A 26,825-nucleotide genomic window follows, 5' to 3' on the forward strand; every position below is an offset into this window, starting at 1 on the left:
CGGAGTGCTACCAGATGGTTGTGCTTTGGTCCCTAGTCCCTTCGCTCTTGCTGACATGCTACCCCAGGCCATGTCTAAGCGGAATCCTTTAGTTGGGCGCTGGCTTCCATCCCTCCTTTGCTGTACAGATTTTCCTTTTCCCAAATCAATTTTATTTGCTTCACTGGATCATCTCCAGATCATACAAACATGCTGTTATTTTTATCATCCTAAAAAAACTTTCTCTTGACCCTACTCCCCAACTCCCCCGTCCCTTTTTTTTTTTTTGCAGCAAAACTCCTTGGAAGAGTTCTCTGTCTCTAATTCTCTCCTCATTTTCCCTTTCCTTGTGAGCTTTTTGAGGAGTAACATACATAGGGAAAGTGAACAATTGCTTAACTGCTCTTTCCCCAAACTGCTTTTGTCAAGGTCGTTAATGATCCCCAGCTTGCTCAGTCCTATAGACAAACCTCCTCCCTTGCTGCCGGGAGCCCTGTTACCGACACCTTATACAGCCGTCTGACAGGGTCTGGGCTGAGAAGGGCCTAGGGGCGCAGGGACGCCCCTCGGTGAAGAATGGCCGGCCGACACCCCTGATATTTTCTGAAATGTATGCATGCTTTCTATCAAGGTTATGACTATACTTGTTTCTGCTTTTTATTCTTGAAGATATATAATTTAACTTAGCTTTTCAGCCTGATGCCTTACTAGCAAAATGATATTTTCTCCGGGCAGTGTGCTCAAGGGACAAATAGTCCTACCCCCTGAAAGACAAAGAAATGCTTTCACCCCCTAAGGGGCATGGGAATGTAAAGATGTTTACCTGCTGAGAACGCACGTAGTCCTGGGGATAAGATACCTGGGAGTTGCTTTTTGTTCCCATTAACCATCTGAACAATGACTAGATGATCAGTGGGGGCAAGGGTAGCTCCCCCAATTCGTGAACAGATGGAATGCTGTCCTGTCCCAATGTCTGGACCTTCTCTCTGCCTTTGATCTAACTTTACCATAAATTACTTTTGTTTCTGAACCCATACATCTATACATGAAGAACAGAAGATTCAAATAGACCGCATCCCTGACATCAATGTATATTCGTCCCAAAATAGTAGAGGAAGTCATTCCTATACCCTTTAAAGTTTAGAAGTTAAATTTAAACATATTCTACGACAACAGATGTTAAGCTACCTATCTCCTTTAGTTTAGAGACAATAAATAATAGTTAATTGCGGAAAAGATGATCATTAACCTTGTGCTCTATAGAATGGAATGCTAGTAAAAATTCTTGTGCTCGCTTTGTACTTCCTGATCTCTCTGAGAACATTTGTAGAGCTATTTCTGTACTAATCCTGAAAAATATAAAAATGACACTTGTGCACAGTAAAGACAGACTTGATTGCACCGACTCAAGTCTCACGTCTCCTTCTTCACTGCGCCGACTCCGTCCCTCCCTCAGGAGCCTGGACTCAGCTGGAGCAGAACTCCGGCACCTTGCCTTTGCAACATTTGATTCATGATCACTACTGCTTCACTGATGCATGTGCTTCACCTGGCTTCCAGCATGCCATTTGCTTTCTGCTTTTCCTACTGCTTCCTTGGTTTGCTGCTGCTTTTTTTTTTTTTAAGATTGGCACCTGAGCTAACATCTGTTGCTAATCTTTTCTTTTTTCCTTCTTCTTCTCCCCAAAGCTACCCAGTACTTAGTTGTATATTCTAGTTGTGAGTGCCTCTGGTTGTACTATGTGGGACGCCACCTCAGCGTGGCCTGATGAGCAGTGCCATGTCTGTGCCTAGGATCAGAACTGGTGAATCCCTGGGCCACTGAAGCGGAGCATGCGTACTTAACCACTTGGCCATGGGCCCGCTCCTTTGGTTTGCTTCCATTTGTGCGTTGGTGCCTCTTCCGCCTCAGCCTTTCGTGGAACATGCCAGGGCCTAGTCCTTTGCCATAGGCATTCCTTTGAGCATCTCCTTCAGGTTCATGACTTTAAAATACCATTTCTATGCCAATGACTCCCAAATATGTATCTTTTGCCCAGACCTCTCTCCTGAACTTGAAGAGTCTTCACTTGAGTGTCTAAGACATCTCAAATTCAACATGTCCAAAATCCAGAATATTTCCTCTCAAACCGGTGTAACATGCAGCTTTCCCTGTCTCAGTTGATGGCACCTCCAGTCCTTCATGTTGCTCAGGCCAAAATGCCTTGGAGTCATCTTTAGGCTCCTACTTTTCACATCCTGCAGGAAATCCTGTTTGCTCTGCTTTCTAAACATCGAGAGCTCTGGATGTTCATTGATCATCTCCGCTGCTATCCTTTCCTCTCTCCTGAAATACTGCCGTAGTCTCCTGACAGGTGTTTTTGCTTCTCAATCTAGCAGCCACAGCATTCCTTCTCAAAGGTAAGCCTGGGGGCTGGCCCGGTGGTGCAGTGGTTAAGTTTGCATGTTCTGCTTCAGTGGCTCGAGATTCGCTGGTTTGGATCTTGGGTGCAGACCTACACATCACTTGTCAAGCCGTGCGGTGGCAGGCGTCCCACATATAAAGTAGAGGTAGATGGGCACGGATGTCAGGGCCAGTCCTCCTTAGCAACAACAGGAGGATTGGCAGCAGATGTTAGCTCAGGGCTAATCTTCCTCAAATAATAATAAAAAAAAAGGTAAGCCTCATCCTGTCACCCCTGTGCACCTGCAGGGCACTCCTTCTCATGTGGAATTAGCAGCTGGGAGTTTGTGCTGGGTGTCTGAGCCTTATCCCTTAACTGGGCTGTATCCTTCAAGGGGTCACAAAGTTGACTCTAAGGGTAGTGATTTATGGAGGTTGTATAGCTCAAGTACAAAAAATCCATCGTGCTGTTCAGGAGCCTCTAGGGCACAGTGGAGGCTCTTATGGGAGATGGGCTTGTCAGAAAATTCAATGCTACAGAACAGTACAGTTTTAACATCTCAGAGCCTTGGTTATATGTTCCTGTCTTGGCTCTTGCTCATCATTTCCTCTGCTTAAAACGCTCTCCGCCCCTTCCCCCATTCTCCAACTGTGAACCTCACACATCACTTTTGATAGAGATTTCCTCCCACTCCCCCGCTCACTCCCCCAGCTGATGAACGGTCTCTCCCTGTGCCTTTGTCCTTCCATTAGTGTATTCAGTCAATATTTATTGGGTCCCTTACAACGTTTCAGGGATAGAGCAGAGGATGGAAGGGAAGAGCTCTGCCTTGAAGGCGTTTATGGTCCAGTGTTGAGTGCTGTCCAACACAGTAGCCATGAGCGGCTGTAAATTACTTAGAAAAAAATGTAAAAAATTTAAAAAACCCCAACATCAAATTAAATGAAGAAAAAATTAAATTCCTCAGTCATACTAGACACATTTCAAGTGCTCACATAACGCCCACAGAGACCATCTCCATCATCACAGAAAAGTTCTACTGGATAGCAGTGTACAAGAGGGAAGAGAGATGGACAACACACACACACACAAATATTTCACAGGAAACAAGGTAGTAAATGCTATGTGGAGAACTGAAATAGAGTGATACAGACAGAGTGACTGGCTACTTTAGATGGAGGGACCAGAGGAATGTCTGAGAAGGTGACACGTAAGCAGTATCAGAATGAACAGTAGAACTCCAAAATTGAGGGAGTGAAGGAATGGGGATCTAGGCAGAGTGTGCCACAAGGGAAATGTCCTAGAGTGGGGATACGTTTGAGAGAACCCTGAGCGGCTAAGCCCTTTGGGCAGGGGAAAGAGTGGTAGAAAAATCTGAGAAGAAGGCAGGGCCAGATCCCTGGGGCTTTGTAAATCTGGATGAAGAGTTAGATTTATGTTTTCTCAGAAAGACCCATGGGAGGGTTGTAAATGGGGGAATGCCATGCTCAGATTATCTATTTACTGTTCATATCATTCTGCCTGATTTTATTAGTTACTTGCTTTCTTACCTGTGTCTCCACCTGATTGCACAATCCTGGAATTTTTCATCCTTAGTATGTTGAGTCATACCCCGTTAGCCTCAGTATATTGGTAATAACTATGGAAGAACTGAATTAAATTAGAAAAATTCTTATCACTGACCTATTGACCTTTGGCTGAGTATCAGAGTATAACAAAACTAGCCATAAAATATTTTGCCTCCCATATAAATAAGGCATGACTTACTTCTGTGTGAGGCATTTCAGAATTTGTTTCCCCGCCTTTGATGGTGGTTGCGGTGGGGTCAATAGTGTCCCCTTGAAGTGTGTAAATGCAGAGAATAAGAGGATGACAGGTATCCAAAATGTGCTTATTCCATGGTAGAACTCATCTTGTGACTCAGGTGAATTCAAGCGCAAGGCATCGTAAAGCCAGAAGGGCTATTACAGATCATATGGTCCAAGCCCTTTATTTCATGGAAGAGGTGAATTTTGCCAAATAGGCTTGGGGACAGTCTTTGTGAAGCCCCAGTGACAGGAGAGATCTTGTGTTCAAGGAGCTGGAGGAAGGTCTAAGCCAGGGGCCTCCTCCAACCCAGGCCAACTTCAGACACCGAAGCTCCCCAGGGAGGCGGGGGCAGGGCAGGCTGGAGAGGGTATACCTGAAGAGGGTAAGGTATAGGGGCCCCATGTTGCCATCTAATTTTATTTCACAAAAAGCCAAAAAGCTGAGTTTTAATGTGGGCTCTCCAGATTTTAAAATTCTAGCCTTCGAGAAATGAATTTTTCAACCCTGTCTTATAAAGCCTTCTACAGGCCAAATATGGTCTTTGAGCCACCAGTTTGTAGCATCAGGCTTTAGATCTCTTCCAAGTGCAGGCGCTGCCGGGAGTCAGGGGTTTGTATTCCAGGGCAGGACTTACAGTATACCGAGGCCATTATCCACTTCTCCATGAAGCCTGTCACGGGCTTCAAGAAGGCTAGAAATGGAGCACCAGCTTCCCTGGGAGGATGTCACTGAATCTTTAGACCAGAGAGGAGTTGATGAAGTACTAGGCAGTGTGACACATGTTTATATGGTTTAATGATTAAAAGCAAAAGTCATGGGGCCAGCCCAGTCGTGTGCACGTTCCGCTTCGGCAGTCCGGGGTTCACCAGTTCGGATACTGGGTGCGGACAAGCCATCGCTTGGCACGCCATGCTGTGTTAGGCATCCCACGTATAAAGTAGAGGAAGATGGGCATGGACGTTAGCTCAGGGCCAGTCTTCCTCAGTGAAAAGAAGGGGATTGGCAGCAATTAGCTCAGGGCTAATCTTCCTCAAAAAAAAAAAAAAAAAAGAGCAAAAATCAGAAGACCTCGTCTGGAATCTAGGTTCACTCGACCTCTCCAAGCCTCAGCTTTCTCTTCCATGAATGGGGTTAAAAGCAACACCTGCCTAAAGGACCCTGTAAGGATTAAACGCATGTCGATGCTTGGCACAGAGCCCACTACTCAGTAGTCTCCGAAAACCTTGTCTAGTATTAATGCGTATTTAGATTTAGTTTTCAAAGTTGTCCCACAGCACTTTTGCTCATTATAACAATCCTTTGAGGGAGATACAGCAACTATTTTTAGTGCTACTTTACAAATAAGAAAGTCAAATCTTGGAGTTACTCAGTAACTTGGAGGGATACTCTGCTTCCTAAGTGGCAGAGCTGGGATCTGAACCCAAGTCTGGTCCAGACTCTGCTTCCTGAAACATTCTCTTGACATCACTCAGTGAGATGTGGTCTGAGTCATTGCTTCCTGTAGCATTAATGGTTGGACACAGTGATTCACATTCTTGCATAATTCTTGCTAATGGCAAACTTGGCCGAGTGACTGAGGCTGGGGACTACTCATTGTGGCCAAAAAGGAGGAAATACTTTGCACTCGTCAAAAGGCCAGTTGACTCTCATCTCAGGGGCCCAAGGTAAATGAACCTTGGCCACAGGAAGACTAGTCTTTGCTCTGGTGTTCCCCCAACTGAGTCAGCCTCTGGTTTCCTTCCTGTTTGCTCCCTTGTCTCCTTTGTCAGCACCAGGAGTCAGTTTGGATTCTGTGTGCAGAAGGAGCTGGGAAGTAAGGGGCTGCTTCCGAGAACAGCTTTGCCAGTCTATTGGAAGGTACAGATCACTCAGCCACCCTGGAGCTAACAGACATCTAAAGTGTGCATGTGTGTGTGGTTTCTCATTGCTAGTAGGGCTGGCTCATGTGATACGCACAGTCAGGGTGAAAGGAGAAGTTGCACTCTGAAGATTAAGACTTGTTCCTATACTGTCGGATAAGGGGCACACCAACCAGCCTGTTTTCTCTTTCCTTCAGGCCAGTGCCATCATGTGTCCTCTGGTAGCCATCTCAAGCCTCATACTACTTCTGACAGGTAAGTGAATAGGTGGGCTGGGGTTTGGATGCCCTGAGGAGAGGGGACTGCAGAGGGTGTGTGGGTGTGGTGCAGGAAGATGGATGTCCTTGGGCTTGCTCTTGGAAGGTAATGGGTCACGTAGTGAGCAAAGAATCAGGCTGAAATCTTACTCCCAAGAGATTACTTAAATGCTACGAATTACAAAATCCATGAATAAATGTGCAAGGCACAATGCAGAACAGTGTGTCACGTGCTGCCATGTGTGTATAAACATAAAGAGTGAGTAGGTAGTTGTGTATGCACGGATTACTCAAGTGTATGTAAGAAATAGTAACAGTGTTAGGGTGCAAAAGAGACGAGTCCATTTTGTGCTGTTTGACACCTTTTTTTAACCAAGTACAACTAATTCTTTTAAAAATAAAATATTTTAATTCAAAACATTTTATGAGATAGGGGAAAAATTTAGAAATAGACCCATCCTAAATTTTAAAAACAGTAATCTCTAGACGTGGTATTATGGGGGAAAGTTCATTTTTTATTATACTTCTACAACTTGGTTTTTATAATTAGAATGTCTTATTTTTGTAATCCAAAAATGGTACTGGGCAAATTAAATATTGTAAGAATTCCAGTGAAAAAATCAACTCTTATTTTATGTAACAATGACCATTTTATTCCCAGAGCATTTCCCAAATTCATAGCCCAGTCTTAAATAGGATTGATTAGTTTCTGAGTCTTAGACCTCTTTTAAGGGCCACCTTGACTGCATTTGGCAATATAAGATTTTTATATTGCTGCCACAGGATAGAGTTTTCGTGTTGGTTTTTAAGTGACATGATTGAGTATTTGATTGAATACTTTCCAATTCTCTGGTTTCACCGGGGTAAGTGGACCTTGCTCAGTTGTAGGGCTGTCAACAACTTGTGAGAAGGGATTCCTGCTTGAACATTTTGGATGGATCCTAAAGCCCATGATAAGCCTCAGTTCCTCCTGGAAGGATTAGGAACCAATTTTCTAAAAACTGGTTTCTGAAGAGTTGACTAGACTTCCGCCTTTAAGCCAACAACACTTTAAACAAACCATTAGCTGTGCTTTTTTTTTATGAGATGAGTTGTAAGGTGACTTCATTTGCAATAGCAGTTTCAAAAACATTAAAAATTAAAACTTTAAATGCAATGGAATTTTTAAACATATTTCAACTGAGACAGTGATTGAATCTAGAGGAAAGGAAAAGCCACGTGTATGTATTACCTGCTTAATAAGTAGATAGCTGGACACATGATCAAATACATGGCTCATGTATTACTGGAGTGTCATTTGGTTCAAACCAAATGGTTTTGGAAAGAAATTTGGCTATATTCATCAAGAGACTAACACATTTCTGCCCTTTATACTGGTACTTGCTCTCTTAGAAATTTATCCTATTAGAAAACAATCTTGAATACAGAAAAAGTTTGTCATATTTTGTCTACAAATACAGCTAATAAACAGTAATGCTGATAAAGAATATGCTAACATAGAAAAATACTTATAATAAATTAAAAAATTTGAGATATAGTCATATGATTACAAACCAAATGAACTTTACAAAGAAAACAGTCAAAATATGTTTAAAATTAAATATTGAGGCCGTGTGCTCTGTTTTCTCTTTATTTGCAGATGCTGTAGTTTCTTATACACAAGTGAGTGGAGTGGTGGGTCAACCTGTTACGCTTCTCTGCACCTACTCAACGGCGAATGGAGCCATCACGACCATGTGCTGGGGCCGAGGGGCATGTCCTATGTCTCAATGCTCAGATGAAATTATCCGGACTGATGGAACCCATGTCACTTTTCAGAAGAACATACGTTATAAGCTAAAGGGAAACCTTTTGGAAGGGAATGTGTCTTTGACCATAGAGGATGCAGTCCAGGCTGACAGTGACCTGTATTGTTGCCGTGTTGAGCACAGGGGGTGGTTTAATGATATGAAACACACCATATCGTTGGAGATAAAACCAGGTGAGCTTGTCTTCCTTCTTCCTGTGATCACTTCATGGGGGTTAACTGAGCTAGAATTTTCTGTTTGGTAGTAATTTTCTCTTCCTTTCATAGGGAAAGAGGACGTTCCTACTATCTTGTTTTCCAGTGACTCTTAGAAAATAGAAGAACTTTTACTTGTGTAGAATGAAGTATTAAGACCAACCTTGATTCAAAACCATAGACTAGAGGGTCTTCCCAGTCAGCAAACCATCTCTTAAAACAGTGCTTCAAAAATGCTAGTAGAGGGACCAGCCCCGTGGCTGATTGATTAAGTTTGTGCCCCATGCTTTGGCTGCCCAGAGTTTGCAGGTTCGGATCCTGGGTGCGGACCTACACTCTGCTCATCAAGGCATGCTGTGGCTTCATCCCACATTAAGGAACTAGAATGACCTACAACTAGGACATACAACTGTGCACTGGGGCTTTGGGGAGAAAAAAAAAAGAGGAAGATTGGCAACAGATGTCAGCTCAGGGCCAGTCTTACTCAAAAACATGAAAAAAGTGTTTTCTTAAAAAAAAATGCTAGTGGGTTCCTGAAAAAGTATTCAGTATTCCATAATGAAATATAGTGAACATTTTTATCAAACTGAATTTATTCAACTTAAAGAACTGCCCTTTTCTCTGAGATTATGTCTTAGAATTTTAAAATATCCTTTCTTAACATTTTAAAATGATTACAGAGAATTTCAAATATCTAAAGTAGGTAATATAATATAAGGTACTGTTAAGAAGATATATCACCCAGCTTTAACAATTGTCAACTCAATCTTGTTGCATATACGTTTATAAGCATACATAGTTCCACCCCCTCCCTCTGCCCTTCTTTGGATTTTTTTTTTTAAGATTTTATTTTTCTTTTTTCTTCCCAAAGCCCCCCGGTACATAGTTGTGTATTTTTAGTTATGAGTCCTTCTAGTTGTGGGATGCCGCCTTGGCGTGACCTGATGAGCAGTGCCATGTCCACTCCCAGGATTCGAACTGGGGAAACCCTGGGCCTCCGAAGCGGAGTGCGTGAACTTAACCACTTGGCCACGGGCCAGCCTCCTTCTTCAGATTTTTTGAAGCATATCTCACATATCACAAAATCACTTGTTTAAAAATTAAAATGATTTTATTGCCATATGAAAATATATGTATCCCAATATCTGTTCACTAGTTGCTTTTAAGAATTTCATGAAATCTAAATATCTGGGAAGTTCACATTTTCCTGTCTTGATGTAGACATCTTAATTTTCTTTACCATTCGATGAAAGGAGCAGGTTCTTCAGGATTTCCTGGTTTCTGGTGTTCTTTCCTAATGAATCTCCATCCACTAAGGTCTTCTGTTGGTAACAGGACCCAATACGCTTGGCCCTAAGAAGCTATGTCTCTTTCTTTCTAATTGAGAGGAACTTGATTTTGCAATCTCCCAACTTTTGGACTCGGCTTGTTTCTTTTATGAGGGCAAGTAAGATAAGGTCATTCTGAGGGAGAAAATAGCTGACTTTGGGGAAACGTAATCTAGAAGGCAATTTAGGGAAGCCAAAAGAGGCTGGGGATATAGTGTACTAAGGATGGACATGAGGAGGCAGCATGTGGAGAAGAGATCGTGGGTACGACTTTTTTGGAGTTGTGAAATTGTATTATTGTTCTGGCTGACTTTTAAAAAAATGACAGAAAGAAATTAGTAGGAGAACTTTATAGTGCTTAGAAATTCCTTAATAGGCAAGTATTTACAAAGCCACTACTCTGTCCAGTGGGAAGGAGATCCTCCAATAAACCAATTCTTTGCTTGAATTTTCTTGCACTTTTCACAGGCTGCACATACTCTTCAACTTTCTGTTAGAGCTTTTCCACACCCTTTCCACACTCAAGCATCTACCCTTTAGTTTCCTAGCTTCTTCCTGGAGAAAATATTTACCGCTGAGGAAGACAAATTCGCTAGTCATGCCAATTAGGTTTCCTCCTCTTTATTGTTTCTGTTATGATTCTTTGGTCAGATTTTTTGCTTGCTTGCTTTTTTCTCTAGATTAGATTTTAAACTGGAGGGAGGGGATTGGATTGTCCTCTTCTTAAAAGCCTCTGACTACACATTAGATCAGGGTCAGTAAACTATAGCCTCTGGGTCAAATCAGATTACAAAACAGGCCGACCAACTCTTTTATAAATGAAGTTTTATTGGAACACAGCCACACCCGTTGTTATACTATTCATGGCTACTTTCATGCTGACAGTTGAGCAACTGCCACTGAGACCATAGTGCCCTCAACGTCTAAAACATTTACTAGCTGGCCCTTTACAAAAAGTTTGCTGACCTCTTTAGACTAATGCCTTGCACATAATAGGCACTAACAAGTATTTGTTGAAAAACTTTTTTTTCTCTTCAAGGGGAAAATTGGCTAGATGCCAAATTAAATTGGGTCTCTTAGAAGACTTTTCAAATCAATTGCCCCCTATCCAAGGAACCCGAGGTTTTCTTTTATCGTTACTAGAGTTGAAATTTAAAAGAAACTTCTCACAGGAAAAAAAATGTGCCTAATGAGAAAAAAAGTACACAATCTTGATTTAGCCCTTCACTGACTTGCTTTTGTGCCAGGTACTGTGTTTGGGCTTAATTCTGGGTTCAGCTTACCCTCTGGGTAGCTCTGAGACCTTCAGTAAGTGGTTTGGAATCCTATGCCACTTCCGGTTCTGGAGAGAGTCGAAGTTGTCACCTCTCCTTGTTATCTCTTAGGTGAGAAGGAACCTTAAAAGGTCTAGTCCACCTTCTAACCAAATGTATAGATCATCTGTGTGGTCTGGTATATGCTAGTGGGTGTGAGTTAAGCCTCATTTAAGATGCAGGGTCCTTGGGAACTGCATTGGGTCCATCAGAACTGACTGAGCTGAATGCTATTTATTTGGTAACTATTCTGGGCCTGGAAAGTACTGTTTAAGTCTTAGTCATTCACCACTGAGAGGACAAAGATAGCTCCACCTCTAGACATTTCCCCTTACCTCACAGATGTTTAAGACGATACAAAAATCTAATATGCATGAGTGGTCTTTTCAAAGTGCTTCAATGCAGATCCCAGATGCCATTTTTCACCTCCGAGCCTTCCTGAATATATACCTTTCAATGCAACTGTTTCCTTTTAGCAAACACGTCTTCAAGCCCTCCTTAGTCACAAATTCCAGTTGACCAAGGACAAGAACTCTGAGTTCATGGGAAATTAGTGTCCGGTTCTGCCTGGGGACAGTCTCTCATAGGTTGTGTTGGTGTATGTACAGGCCCAGCACAAGGCTCTTGTTTCCTGCAGCCTGATTGATCCTTGCTTTCATGTTGATTTCTAACTCTAGCTGAGGTCAGCAGTGTTCCAACATCACCTAGGGTCCCTACCTCTGCTCCTCCAATGCCAGCACCTATGCTGAACCTCAAGCCAGGTAAACAGATGTGTTTCTGAGCCCAGAGGCCTTCTAACGAGAGGCTGTCAACCATCCAGGGCATTGTGTTAAGGCGGAAGTACAATTTATGGTAAGGGTTCTTACCTGGGTTCCAAATGAGGGCTTTACAGGGTCTATGAATCCCTTGGCCTAAATTATGTGCACCTTTTGAACATATAAGCATTTTCAGAGTGAGGGGACCCATAGCTTATTGTCACATTCTCAAAGGGATTCATTATTAGCCAACCCCCACCCCCTGCCACTCACAAAACAAAAGCCAGACCACTGATCTTGGACATCTAATGAGAACGGTGTGGATTTGGCCCAGTTGAGCACAGATTTATGAGGAAAGTATAGGGAATGCTGGAGTACAAGGGTCAGGTTAATGAGCTTCTCTCCTCACAAGAAGTCATTTCTCTTCTGAAGTCAGACGTTCCACTTGAGGATAAGATTTCAGTGAGGTTAACTAACAGAGTGAGGTTACTCTGTTTCCTGTGTACCAGGAACCATGCAAAGTGCTGTATGAGTATTATATTGCTTAATTCTTAACCCTCTGCATTGTAGATGTGATTCAATCCTATTTTATAGCTGTGGGAAACGAGGAACAGAGTCTAAGTTCATTGTGGAAAGTCATATGGATAGAAAGTGATTGAGTCAGGATGCTGTCTCCCTTAATTTGAATTTGGGGCTTATGCTTTTCACTCCTGGATCATGCCTTCTATCACAAGCATTGAGCTCATGTTTGGATGAATTTGTCCTGATTTGACATTCTCGCTGAAAAAGCCTTTATACAATTACCTTGTCTTTTCAGGGCAGTCAGTGACTTACACAGTTTTGCTTCTAGCATCCTTTAATTTATTTATGTAGCGTGGAAATTGCAAAAGATGCTATTTATACTGATGAAAAAATGAACTTCAGATTTAAGGACTTCAGGGTTTTAAAACTTACACGTTTGTTTCTTCAATTCAGGCCATATGGTTTGTGCTTCACATTTCTGATAGGTATGACTTTAGATTTAATACAAATGGAGAATAATTTGACATATAGGTGGAGAAATAGCTTGCTATTCTGAGGACAAGTTTAGGTTCAAATCTTCTATTTCTAGGATTAAAAAGATAACTTTTAGTGGAGATTCTCAAAGCCTCCAAAACTCTTTGACCCCTTTTGAGCCCTTGAGGTGGCTCAGGATTCTGAGGAGTAACAGAGATGTTGCAAACTTTTAGCCAGAAAAATCTGACGGAACACATTGATTTCCCTTGACTCTCATTGAACTGTGTGTCTATTTCACCAGGAGGATTGGGCTATGAGCTGAGTTTGGAAGAAAGGGCTTTAGGTTAAAACCGAGATTTTAGAGCCGTAAAACTTTGCAAGAAAAACAGCTTTGTTCCAGGCAACTGAACACGCTAGAGAGTCTGTTGACTTTCTCAACATTGATTTAGTTTCTCAATACTTAGTTTAAACCTGCGAAGGTGGATGGATTAGTGGACCTGATTTGGTGAATATGCATTAGTTATTGACTTCATTTAAAGCAGAGATTTAAATAAAAGTGTTGGTTTATATGTCCATGGAGGATGGACCTCCTGGGGGATGACATTAAGTGAATTGAGTCTTATCCTTATCCTGATAGTTTCCTAAAGTGTTTGAGCTTAGAGGTGAACTTTATAACACAGGAAGGAAGTGAATACTGGAGCTAATCCACTACAGGGATGTTTATCTTGCATCCACTCCCTGGCTGTGCTCACTGCCTCTAGTACATGCTACTTGCCTAAAATCTTCATGGAATGTTTGGATGTAAGGTTGTAGGAGAAGAGGAGTAAAGAAAGATGCCCACAAAGACCCAACCTTGGGAAAAAAGGTAAGCTCAAGAGGTCTTTTGCACAGATCTAAGTTGGATAAAGAATCTGATCATCTGCCTTTCTTGTATTGTTCTGTTTTTAGTTCCTAAAGAGAGCTACATTCTGCTAGAAGTGTGAGTATTAGAGGAAAAAAGGAAAACATTTCAGAACATGAAAAAGGGTGATGTTGAAATGTGAAGACCATCGTGAGGGAGAGGAAACAGAAAGACCAATGAGAGGCAATAAGGAAAGCCCAGGTTTGAGAATTCTTGTCCAGCCAGCACCAGTAATTTGCTCTGAAATTCTATGGTGCTATAAGGGGAAGGAACATAAATACCTTATAAAGAGGCAAGTGACCAAGTCTGCAGGTAGGGGGAGACAGCTGATAGAAAATAAAGGAGTAATTTCAAAAAAGGAAAGGGAAACACAGCCTGGTATTGGAGAATGCTTAGTGAAGCTTTCAGGTGAGAAATGGAAGATGGATCAGACAACACAGGAAATCAGTTTTAACAAAAAGAGTGACCAGAATGCCACTGCAGGAGGAGCCAGGGTCAAAGTCTGCCGAGAACATTGCTTTGAGGGTTGTCAATCGTTACCAAGGCTCAGATGTTGGACAATATAGCTAGCTTGAAGAGATCTCAGGGAATTAATTGGTGTGAGGATGTATTCTGTGCTGGTGAGTGTGTGCATCTCCCTGGAAACGTGTGGATGGATAATTGGGAACTTGACTAAGGCGAGGAAATCCAGATTAGGGTTGTTATGAAGGAGCAAGGGCAGATTCGTGCAAACTCCCAGGCCCTGTTCTGTGAAAGTGAAATGTCATTTGTATGAATAAAATCTTAATTGGGTGTCCTGCATAACATGCACTGTCGTAGGAATTATACATTTAGGGGGATCCTAGGAGTATAAAAAGTGTTAAATAATTCTATCTATAGGTAAGCTATCCAGATCATTATCTAGCTCAGATTTATTCATGATAATGGAATACCTAGATGCCAGTGCAATGCCTCAAGGCCATCTTTGAATAAATTTCTAAAAGGGAGTTGAAAAGTAATTCCTGATTTTAGTTTTCTTTTCTGTTTTTGTTGGGGATGGGAATTTTCCTCCACAAATAGAACATAGTTATCTCCTTCTTTTCATTCCAGTAGCTACTTCATCTTCTCCAACGCAGACAGCAGAAACCCAGCCTACCACCCTTCAGGAAACAAGTACAACTGGGGTAGCAGTGCTCTTTTGCCCAACAGGTAACTTCATTTACTTTCCTGAACACCTAGGAGCACTCAAATTGTGATAATCATTGACAGATTGTTAACAGCACATATTCTGGAATAAGACGGATGTGTCTTGTGTGCCGACACTGGCCACTCTAATCAGCTATGTGACTTGAACAAATGTCTTACCCTCTCTGAATCTGTTTTCACCATTTGTAAAATGGATGGAATATCTACTGATCTGGTAGAATCCTTGTGAAGATTACATAAGATGAAGCGCTTGGGACATAGTCAAAGGGAGAAAGTGATAGATACAATAGCAACTATGACTATTACTTAGAATGTCCAGAATACAGATACCTGACTGGCATGGGTAGCTTGTACGATTTGGGAACACCCACATGCTTATCACTATTTTTCTAAATCAAATGAACCAGTCTTCACTCCAAACTTATTACTGGGGAGCCTTAAAACAATTAAATCCAGACCAAACTGGTCACCCAGTTATGCTTCGCCTAAGCCCCAGAGCCTAAATACAGTGAGGAGGCTCCCCTGCTGCCTTATCAAGCTTGTATCTGGTCATTTTGAGATGGGTTGAGGACACCAACACAGGCATCAAAGAGGCATGCCCCACCAAAAAGTCTTCCCCACTCTCCCCATTCTGGGCGGGTCCCATATAATCTCTGCTCTTTTGAAATATAAGATTGACCTGTCTTTACTGTGGTAGAGAAAGGTGATACTGAACCTCGTCATCTTTCCCAGCTAGCTTTGTTACCCATAGGGGTAAGTTTGGGGAGTGCCACACACAGAACCCCTTTTAATGCAGAGCTGGCTTACATGTCCTTGTGCCTGTGCTCCATCCAGACAAGGTCAAGTCTTGCAAGACTCCTCATGTGTGTGACTCATTTGTACCCAGGACTTGCCAATCTGTAGGGGGCCCCCATTTGACCTGCCTTTTGCCAATCATTCCTGGAAGCTGGTTAATTTAAAATGGACCTGCCGGGAGACTCACAGTGGGCCCATTCAGATGGGATTAGATAATGGTGATATTTAGTTTTGAAAGTGGAATCCTTAGTGTGAACTGTTTCCATGCTCAAAAACAAAGTGAAAACAGCTAAGAACAGAGGATAACAGTGATAGGAGCAGCTGCACCCCACACTTTTGGGGTATGAGGAGAAAGAAAGTGGGAAAGGGGAATCATTCTCTAAAATATCATGTCACTAAAACCTGGTCAAGGTAGAGCTTTCCAGAGCAGAGCAGACATTGGAGCAGCTGTGTCCCCATGACTGTGTGCCTGCTGCCATCTTGGCGACGTACGTGAGGCTCTGGAGCCAAGTCCTCGCTGTGCCTGAGTCAACCTTCAGTAGGCTGAAGCCTCACAGAAGCAAAGAATATTCGTCTGGAAGGGATTTTCGTCGTCATATGGTCCACCACCCACCTTTGACAGATGTATGTGCCAGGAAACTGTCATACATTATCTCATTTAATTCTTTCAAGGCAGGCCTTATTTATTGCCATTGCCAGTTTGAGGAGGCCCTATAGTTCTGCTTTGGAGTCAGACAGCTCCCAATTCAACTGCCAGTTACTAGCTGTGTGCCCGTGGGCAAGTTGTTGCATTCACTGGATGTTTATGATGCTTGAAGGGCACCATATTTGGAAAGTGCATTTCACACTGTTCCTCCCAAAACTGCTCCTTCCATTATTACATCATTAGTAGTAGCTGATATTTATCTACTATAGTGTTAAATGCTTTACATGCAATATCTAATTTAACAACTTTATGAGATGGGTACTGTTAATAGCTTGTAGTTCAAGGTTACACTAGATTCTATCGATGTCTATATAGATACACACAGACATACATACATATGTACACATATATGCATACATACATATATGTGTATTCAAAGGACCTTGATTAAGGTCACATTGTTAAGGGACATTTTCAGCATTAAACTCAAATTTTATCTGATTCCCGTCCCTGCTATTTTTACTGCATGATGCAGTTCTACACCTGAAGGGCTACCTAAGGAAATAACACAAGTCACAGACAGAGCCTAGACTGTAGATATTTCTTAAACCTAGATATTCCCTTTGGCTAAGAAGTGGTCTCCGAATGAGTAAAATGTAAGCACAATAGTAATGTAAAGATTTTCGGGGATACGGTTAGTCCAATTTTATTACCCCTGAGATTCTATGGCTTTGTCAGTAGTTAGGGATTCCGACGACCCGTAGTATTTTCATTTGATGGGAGTGCAAAGTGTGTGCTGGTTATGAGCAGAGGCTCTTGTCCTCTGCTAGAGTTGGAAACTCGTTTGACCACTCCAGGTCTGTTCCCTCATGTATAACATGGGAAAGGAAATTGTTATAAGCATGGAAAGTGCTTAATAGATGGTAGATTTTTTTTGTTGTTAGTACTGTTGAGTTGATTCTGACTCTTAGTTCAACAGAGCAGAACTCTGCCCGGTCTTTTTGCGCCATCCTCTAACCTTCTAGCGCCATATCAGACAACGCTCCACTGCTATTCACAGGGTTTTCATGGCCAATGTTTTGGAAGTGGGTGCCGTGTCCTTCTTCCTAGACTGTTTTAGTCTGGAAGCTCCACTGAAACATGTGCACCATGGGCAACCCTGCTGGGATTTGAAATACTGGTGGCAGAGCTGTCAGCATCACAGCAACACACAGCTGCCAGCATGGCAACAGACAGATGAGTGGTGTGGTTTCTTGACAGGGAAATGAACCTGGGCTGCAGCAGTGAGAGCACCTAATCTAAACCACTAGACCAGCAGGGCTGGCTATACCAGTAAACACTCAGTAGATACTCAGTAAAAAGAGAATTCTGTTTTTGACCTTAGTTGCCCAGGAAGGCCAACAACAGATGTTCGGTATTACAAAATAGATATTTCAAAACTGTTAAAATTTGAATTTTCAAAACTTTAAGGCATAATATCCTTTTCTATTTTAGCTTTAGGTAGTATAAGGTACATTGGCCTTGTGGGTGATGTAACAGGTATTTTCTAAAGTTCTCCTGGATTACCATCTAGGCACACTGGCATATAGTGCAGGAATTGTATGCCACCTGTTTTAGATACCTTAGTACATTTTGCTCACATTTTGAATGTAAAGCCAATGTAATGTCCATTCTAAATAGAGTGTTGCTGATCTCTGAATGTGCATATGGCCTCTGGGCATTTATTGACAGGTTCTCAGTTGGCATGAAAATATTGATTACCTACCTTTAAGTGGCATTTTTAACCTGGTTCCAAGAATGAGCACCTGTGACTCCCCCAAAATTCTAGGTAAAACTTTGTGTGTACTTGCACTTTTTTCCATAAAGAAGAAAGCAGGGGTCCATTTTCAAAAGGTCCGTGACAAAATGGTTAAGAAACACAAACTTAGAGGATAAGCTCATAAATGTTAGTAACTTGGTATAACTTTCGCAATGTCTGCAGCATTTGATCATATTATTAGTCAGCTTTTCATCCATCACCAGAAGGCAATGTGAATATATTTAGTGTCTGCGGTGAAAATTCAATATTTTTTGTAATTCTAATTAATTTTCCTTCTTGTCGAACAGATGCGAATGACACTGTGACAGAGTTTTCAGATGACCCTTGGCATAGCAATCAAACTGTAAGCATATTTCTTCCTACTTTATGAGCCAGATTCACATGTATATTTCTCTGGAAGCCAGTTACATTTAGAGATTACTTCTGTAAGACTAGCCCACAGACTGATTCTTTCCAGTTAAAAAAAAAAGGAAGAAAAGAATTCGCTTCTTAAGTACGGATGTTTCAATTAATTTGCAAAGTTCATAGAGATGGACCAGTTTGTTAGAAATACCTGATAAGTGATATTTTACTCTGTACACACACACACTCTTGGCCAAAAATTGGAAAAACAGAATGAACTAATTCAAAGAGAGTGAGTTAACCCAACGTACCAAGGAAGACTTCTTACTGTTAGGGAAGTAACATGCTTTGCATCCATGTTGTAGGGCGGAGGACACCCCAAATAAAATATTACATAAGTGAAAGTGTGCTTACTTAAACCCAGGCCCCATAATGTTCTTTTCCAACCCAATTGCTCTCCTATATGGAAATTTGGAGACCACTGCTGAGTTTTTCTATCCATAAACCTCTTCATATGGTTACTTATTAAGGTTTTAGAGTCTTAAACGCCTTTGTGATTCTGTAAGTTGTTCTCATGCTTTTTCCACAGTGAGCTTGGAAAAATCTAAGGGGCTCTAGTCTCATGATGCACATCCAAGTCCCATCTTTGCAAATAAGTCAGATAAATTTATCAATAGAACATTTTCTTTTAGCTTCTCTGAGAGATACAATGTTTCCTTTTACTATGTGCAAATAACTATTAGAAACAATAAACAAAAAGAGTTTGAGGTATGAGAATAATCCTTCTGGTCGCATGTGGTGAAAATGACAACGCAGCCATAGTAAGGCGAGTTCAAGTTCAGGCAAGGTGGAGTGATTTAGTGTTGGGTCAAATGGCTTTATCTTGTATACCTTTGTGACGATGAGAACACTACATAGGAATGACATTAAAAATTTTAGCAACTTGTACGACATGGGCACTGATTGATCTGATGGATGTCGGCTGAATTCGTATATACCTGCTAAATGTCAGAACTGCCACCACGTAAATGATTGTTATATTGCTATATGGCCAGATTTATGCTGGATTTTCAAAATACTTCTGAATGGTGAAATATTTCTTGACCTCAGTTATCTATGGAAAAGTTATGCTTAGCAGCAAGTAGGAGCAATTTAGAAGCAAGTTCACAATAGGCGGTAGCAAATTCATGGGCCTTTTGTACCTTGACTCTGAGGATGTGAGAGTATCTCCAGGTATCTTGAAAACATGCAGCATATATTTTGACCCAGTAGGTCAACTTCCTGGACTCTATCTTGAGGAGAGAATTGAAAAGATGCATGAAAATGTATGAGAAAAAAAATGTTCATGACTGCTACTTATAATCATGAAAATGTTGTAAACCACCTAATGTTCAGGGGTAAGGGATTAATGATGTGGTCAGCATGGTGACAGATAAAAATTAGACTACTGGGGGTGAGCATGATCAAGTATATTCAGGAATTGATAAACAATAATGCACACCTGAAATTACACAATGTTATAAACCATTATAATCCCAATAAAATTACTTGAAAAAAAAATTAAGCATGCCCACATATCGCCATTAGGAATATAGTCACTATAGTGCATTTTCAGACATGGGAAGACAGTTACTATTGATTGTTAAGTGAAAAAAGCAACTTTTAAAATAGTATATATCCTGTAGTACGTACTGAATACGGTAATCGTTTCTGATAAAAAAATACCAGAAGGATAAAATTCTGGAAGAGTATATAATGGAAAATTATAATAGTGGTTGATTTTGGAGGTTAGGATTACGGTTGATTTTAGTTTCTTTAAGCTTAGCTGCACATTCTAAATTGAACATGCAGCTTTTATGGAGTATAATATTTTACAAAATGAAAGCAAAGCCTGCCTCCTGCAACCCCAAGTTCCATCTAACCACTGTACCGCCCAGTGGTAAGGTAATAACAACATGACTTTTTCCTGCCAGACACAGATCATTCCTGCTTTAAGCAAGGATGGCTCAAACACTGTTACCTGTGCCTATGTTCCTCACTGTGTTTATCGGGAAATACCTGAAAGTTCCTTTCCCAAGAACTGTATTTAATCTGTAGTTGATGGACATAGAAACAGAGGTTCAGAGACGCTAAATAACTTGTCCAGGGTTGCACAACGACTAAGTAAAACAGCTGGGATTCTGACTCTAGAGATTAAACTCTTACACAGAAAGAAACTGGATCCTTCTCTCTGATCTTCCATTTCCTTTCTGTTAAAATACCTGCGCTGTGGGATCTCTTCAGGATTAGAGCTAAGCTATGAAGAGAGGCCAAGCATAACGCCTGGCATATTTCAGGCTTATTCCGGGAGGTGGTGATCCCCTATGGACTGCACTAGGAGATTTCAACAAAATTCCGCATTTCTACCCTATTGCACACCATTTTAAGTTAATTGTTAATTGGGGCCATGTCTGTGAGCAGATACTTTCAAGTCCATTTATGTAGACATAGATAGAATCTTAAATGATAGTTAAAAAAAAAAGAACTGTAATCATGGACCAAATTCACTAATTGGGCACATTCAGATAACATCACCAAGTCAATTTATATATGAACAAAAATTGTTTTTTTTTATTTTTTAATAAGAGGATGCATTTACGGAAGTAGCTTACTGATCTTTTAAAATACGTATAATAAAATGCACCCATTGGAAGTGTACAGTCAGAGCTTTGACAAATGTATACAGCTATGTAAATGCCTCCCCAAGCAAGATAGAAAACATTGCCAACATCTGCAAGTACATTCTGAATTTCAATAGAACTTCACCATATGCTGACAACCTCAGATCCTTTGGTCTTACCCTTCCTGGTCTAGAAGTAGCCAAGGGCTAATAAAGATAAATGGGTCTGGGTATGTCATTTTAGGAACTGTTTTCTACCCATAACTCTAACAAGATGCTTTTTCAATCTCCTGATATTTCCTCAGCGTGTGCTGGTGGCACAGAATGCACGGACGACCAGCAGTGGGGGGCTGTACATTGGGATCAGCATTACTGTCATGATATTGCTCACTCTTTTGGTGGTCATGATTATCAAAAGTAAGTCATTTCAGAATTATGTGTAAGGGAACAATGCAAGGGTTCTAGAGCCAGACTGCCTGGGTCAAGCAGTGCCACATGGCATGTGATTTTGATCTCACATAACTTCCCTGTTTCTTCACCTTGCCCTTTTTTTTTTCTTAAAATGATTGACCTGTAAAGAAATTTATATTCTCTGTAGGAGAAATTAAATACTAAGGAATAAGAGTTTGTTGGGTAGAGTTGGGCTTTGGAAGGCAGCACTCCATTGTAATATATAAGATTTGTAGGGGGCTGGCCCAGTGGCTCAGCAGTTAAGTGCGCACGTTTCGCTTCCACGGCCCGGGTTCGCCGGTTCGGATCCCAGGTGCGGACATGGCACTGCCTGGCAAGCCATGGTGTGGTAGGCGTCCCAGATAGAAAGTAGAGGAAGATGGGCACGGATGTTAACTCAGGGCCAGTCTTCCTCAGCAAAAAGAGGAGGACTGGCAGCAGTTAGCTCAGGGCTAATCTTCCTCAAAAAAAAAAAAAAAGATGTGTTCACTCCTCCTCCTCTCCCCTCCCCTCTTGTCCCCATGAGGAACGATAGCCTAGAGAGTTTTACAACTCATTTAACTCAAGAGGCAATAAGACTTTGGGAAGGAAACTGATTTCAGGAATAGGGTTAGAACAAAGTTTCAAAAGCAGCTATCCACCAGCGGTGTGTGTGTGTGTGTGTGTGTGTGTGTGTGTGTGTGTGTGTGTGTGTGTGTATAACCTGTTGCCCATGAAAGGACCACAGTCATCCATTTTTTAAAGTGAAATATAATTATTAGTAATTGCATTAAAGTAAGTTTGGGCACGTGGGTGAATACACTAAACCCTTAATGAGCATGAGAGCCTTTATGCTAAGAGGCTTGTTTGGGTCCTACAAATTCAGAAGGAGTTACCTGAAGTTACAAGGGACGGGGCCAGTCTGGGGTTTTTTTCCTTTATTTTTTAAAAAATTCTTCTAAATTTAATTTTTTCAGGCTCTGAGCTCTGTACAGATTTTGTTCATATTAAAGTCATAGCAGAAATAATATACTTGTTTAGAAAAATATCTTGTGAACTCTTTGGCTGACGTGTTTAATTTTCTCTTCAACTACTTCCCGATTTAGAATATTTGAGCACTAGAAATAATCAGGAGCAACTCGGGTAAGTTTGAAAGGGTTTGTGTCAACACCATTTGATGTTCCTATTCTAGTAAAAATAAAGAAAACTTTCTCTCTGTGCCTCTCCTCTTTTTCTCCTGAACTCTCCATTTTATACCCTAGATCTTGAAAAATCTAGTTTAGTGAGGACCTCTGTTGCTGTCCACACCTTTCTGTGATATTTTTAGCTTTCTATATTTCCCTGGAATTGTGTCAAAACTGCTACAGAAAGAGCATCTCGATCATAACCTCTTAGAGCAAGAGAACTAAATTGTGAATTGTGTTCGATGGAACATTTGAATGAGTTTGGTTTGTTCTTTGATTTCATTCAGTGCTTTGTTTATTGAATGCCTAGTATGTTCCAAAGAGATGAAAAAAACAGACAGAAAACATATAAACAAATAAACAGAGTCCTCTTAGTGCTTCCAGACAAATACCAATGGGGAATACAAAGAAGGATAATGGGCTGTTGGAGGGAGCCCTGAGAAGCAGAAGGCAGCTCTGCACAGATCTAGAGGAAGACACTCCAGGCTGAAGAAGTGCAAAGACTCTGTGGTGGGACAAGTACCTCCCATTCTCCAAGGTCTCCATCATCCCCTATTGTTCGGTACCCAGAGGGCTCTGCTCATTTCCATTAGTTATCTGGCCTCATAGGCATTTGAACTTATAGGCATAGGCAATTTTTGTAAATCCACTCTACTGCCCATTTAAAACTTAAATCCCCTTTACTTGTATCCATGCCCTGTGGTCATCTGCCGGAACACCTGTAATGGTAGGAAACCACCACTTCCTCATCCAAGAGCCTGCTTCATTGGTACAGCTTGGGCTTTAAGCAAGGTCTTTCTTTTCATAATTCATCCCTCTTAGGCTGCCATCTATTATTCCTAGTTCTCTTTGGTGGGATGTTTTGCACACAGTCATTCCTACGTCAGAGTTAACGACATGAGCCAATCCACAGGATGTGCCTTGAACAATACCCAACACACTGTAAGTGCTCTGTAAATGTTGGCTTCTATTATTGCAGTCATGCCCTTCACAGCAATCCACCTGTGAGACAGGCACTATTATTCTCAGTTTACAGATTGGAAAACAGGTTTAGAAATGTTAAGTGACGTCCAAGGTCACACTACACAGCAGGTAAAAGACTCAATCTTAGGACTTTTAGAGTCCAAAACCCATACTTATAGAAGTTTTTGACTGTGTGCTTCCAAGATTGAAGGAAAAAAATACTCCTTATTGGCAGAAAAGCATGGAACATAGCATTCTTTTAGTTGATTTCTGTCCTTTGCTAACTTTCTTTAAAGGTCCACTTTTTATTACCTAATTATAAAAGAGAATATTTATTTTAGGAAATGTCATAAAATATAAAAAGCAAAAAAGCAAAAATGGGCATTTCCTTGTGACATTCTTTTGGCAGCTATGTCACACTGACTCATTTTTAGCTACCGATATCTAAACTGTTTCCGCACCTGTATGACTGGCCCATCTGAAAATGAGCTGAATGAAGACTCAATATCATTTCTAGGCAGGCTTAGGTGACAAAAATAGTCACTATATACAAATTATGAAACAGCAGCCGTATCAAAACTTCACACATGACCTTTTTGTACACGATGTGTGAATGTATGTGTTATAAAAATCATCTAACCCATGGCTTTCAAATTCTGACCATTAAGACACAGGAAGGTTTTTGACAGTGTGATCCAACACACACTTATGTGAAACAATACTATTTTCTTACATCCAATATGCTCTGATATTTTGTATTCTATATTTATTTTAAATACTGGACGTAGACTACTAAATGATTTAATGACCCTCTCTCAAGGATCATAATCCACATTGGAAAAATACCAGCCAAACCATTTCTTAGCCACCTTTGAGAATATGCACCTTGATCTAGTACTTTAATTTGATGTCTGGTATCTATCTTCTTAGATTTTCAATTTTTGTATTCTGTTACGTGAATCTCTTGAAGGAGACTACTGAGTTTTTTGACTACTTCTACCTGCATATTAAACAGAGTTTCCTCATCTTGATAGTCACAACCCTGGAAGCTTCTATGCATTTCATAGGCTGTGTCAACAGGGCTCTGGGAGTTGTAAATACCCAGTATTGCCTGAGCATAAACAAACGTGCTGCTCATACTTTAGAATTGGTCTGCTTTTCCCTCACTCCTGTTATTCTTTTTGTAGCTTGATTTCATTTAATGACCCTCAGACTGGAGCTTTGCAAAGTGCAGCTGAAGTGCATGTCCGAGCAGAAGACAATATCTACATTATTGAGGACAATCTTTACGTCATGAATTAAGACCCAGTGGCCGCTAAGGCTTTACGCCCTTGATTACAGAAGACAGTGACCAAATATCACCAGGTTAGAGTGCTTTTAAGCTCCAGGATGATTTTTCTGTTGGTTTCACATGGCATTCCACATGGCAGTGATGTTGGAGAGTGTGACTCTGGCTTGTCTATGTAAAGTCAACCTCATCAGTTAATATAGTTCTAATGTTTTATACTAAAACTGGCTCCATCTTTCTGATCATTGCAGAACTCTCTCCCAAACAAGAAATGAACACTTTAAAACTGTATGTTCTCTTTAGACCTTATGAGTCCTGTATCCATCAAGAATTTTCATTGGGAAGACAGGAAAAGAACCTCTATCTTGGTCACCAACGTTCTCAAGAAAAGTGGAATAGGACTTAAAATCAGCAAATCCAATTTGGAACTTAAAGGACTTCATTTGGAAGCATTTTATGACTATCTCTTGTTTTTTATCTTGTAATTCCAAATATTAAGTTTCTCAGGTCCCCCAAGGGTTTAAAATCACAGGAGTGCACAGGTCTTTATGTCCCCCATGTGTGATTTCGCCATTATAGGTAGAACTGGTTTCTCATGGCTCTGGAAATATAAGGTATTAAGTGCTTTCTCTGGGACCAGGATGAGTATTTTAGCAGTTAGAAGCAGCTAAGGGGGTGAGTGGACCAAGCAGATACCAGGGGAAGAAGATCAATTGCCACGTGATTTAACACATATATGTTATTTCTGCTATATCTGGGTCACAGTTCTAGGAAATTATGTGGACAAGTGTCAGGCTCTCTGCACTAGTCTTTTAGAATGATACAGGGCAGAAATAAATAAAAGGAAAAAGGAAAGGGAAGGAGTAGGGAAAAAGGCTTTCTGCCTTAGAAAAGTTGTGCAAATATAGTAGTGTTGTTTGAGAGTGTTACTAGTTTCAACCAAAATTCTAAATTGTCCCCAAACCACTTTGATTTTTAAAATTGTTTTGGAAGGATGAAAGGGTTTTTTCATATGAAATCAATTCCAATGCTATTTTTTTTCACAATTCAATTAAATTTTTGGTTTTGCCAAGAGAGTTAAACAAAGGCTAAAGGTAAGGATATTTTTAGTCACCAGAAGCATTTCTACGTGAACAAGGCTGGGTATTAATTTCAATATGAGTAAATGCTAAAATAAATCATGCTTGGGGTTCAGACTACTCACACCCTATTGGTTTAGGAGGTCAGGATGCTTGTTTTCCAAGGCAACATTTTTGACACTGTTCTGCAGAGTTCTAGGAAATTAATAGGACCTATGAATAAAGGTTATGGGGGCAAATAGAATTGTTAAACATTCTACGTTGGATTTGTCAGATGCTGCTGGCCTGATCTGGTCTAAACAATTTTGTTCAAACTACAATGTTTTTCTTTTAAATTCAAGACAATGTGCATAAACACAGGGATTTCAGATTAAAGCCCAGATTTGTAGCGTCTCTGGAAAGACCTGGCAGCATTTAACTGCATTACTGTGTAGTCAGGGCCCCGTTCGATAGCATTACATCCCCTCAGCCCCCCAGTTCTTGCTTTTCCTGCACACTCACGTTTGTTACCTGCTTTGTGGCTGTGGGGCTTTGAATTTATGACACTTGCTCTCTTCTCCATACCCTTCCTGGAGACTTATGATGGCACATTAAAGGCTCTGGGAATCTGGTTAACTTTGTTTGCTCCATCGTTTCCATAACTTGTTTGAAACCCATGAGCACAATGACTCCTCGCATACCCATATGTGGGAGTGTGGAGGAAGCAGGTGGCACACAGAATTAAGAATAGGACCTGAGTTCTAACCCTAACTCTTACCAGCAACACTGGATGACATAGGGCAAATCATTCCTTTTTTTTTTTTTAATTTATTTATTTTTGTTGTTTGTGAGGAAGATTGGCCCTGAGCTACCA

The 26,825-nt window shown here is 40.9% G+C and overlaps 1 protein-coding gene across 3 annotated transcripts; it reads left to right on the plus strand.

Moving 5' to 3' along the window:
• Positions 1-5,984: 5,984 nt before the first annotated feature.
• HAVCR1 (hepatitis A virus cellular receptor 1) lies at positions 5,985-26,825 on the plus strand. Of its 3 annotated transcripts, XM_046665475.1 has the most exons (8): positions 5,985-6,029; positions 6,229-6,286; positions 7,928-8,269; positions 14,673-14,771; positions 18,316-18,371; positions 21,335-21,446; positions 22,565-22,601; positions 24,793-26,825. In XM_046665475.1, the coding sequence occupies exons 2-8, from the start codon at positions 6,241-6,243 to the stop codon at positions 24,905-24,907; spliced, it is 807 nt and encodes a 268-aa protein (XP_046521431.1). In that variant the 5' UTR covers positions 5,985-6,029; positions 6,229-6,240; the 3' UTR covers positions 24,908-26,825. The 3 variants fall into 3 exon arrangements, 2 of the variants coding, with proteins under 2 accessions (XP_046521431.1, XP_046521433.1); XR_006889262.1 differs by lacking the exon at positions 5,985-6,029 and having other exon boundaries at positions 6,189-6,286; positions 22,565-23,584; positions 24,793-24,920; XM_046665477.1 differs by lacking the exon at positions 5,985-6,029 and having other exon boundaries at positions 6,189-6,286; positions 14,676-14,771.

The sequence above is a fragment of the Equus quagga genome, chromosome 7 (assembly GCF_021613505.1).
Source record: "Equus quagga isolate Etosha38 chromosome 7, UCLA_HA_Equagga_1.0, whole genome shotgun sequence".
NCBI classification, from domain to species: domain Eukaryota; kingdom Metazoa; phylum Chordata; class Mammalia; order Perissodactyla; family Equidae; genus Equus; species Equus quagga.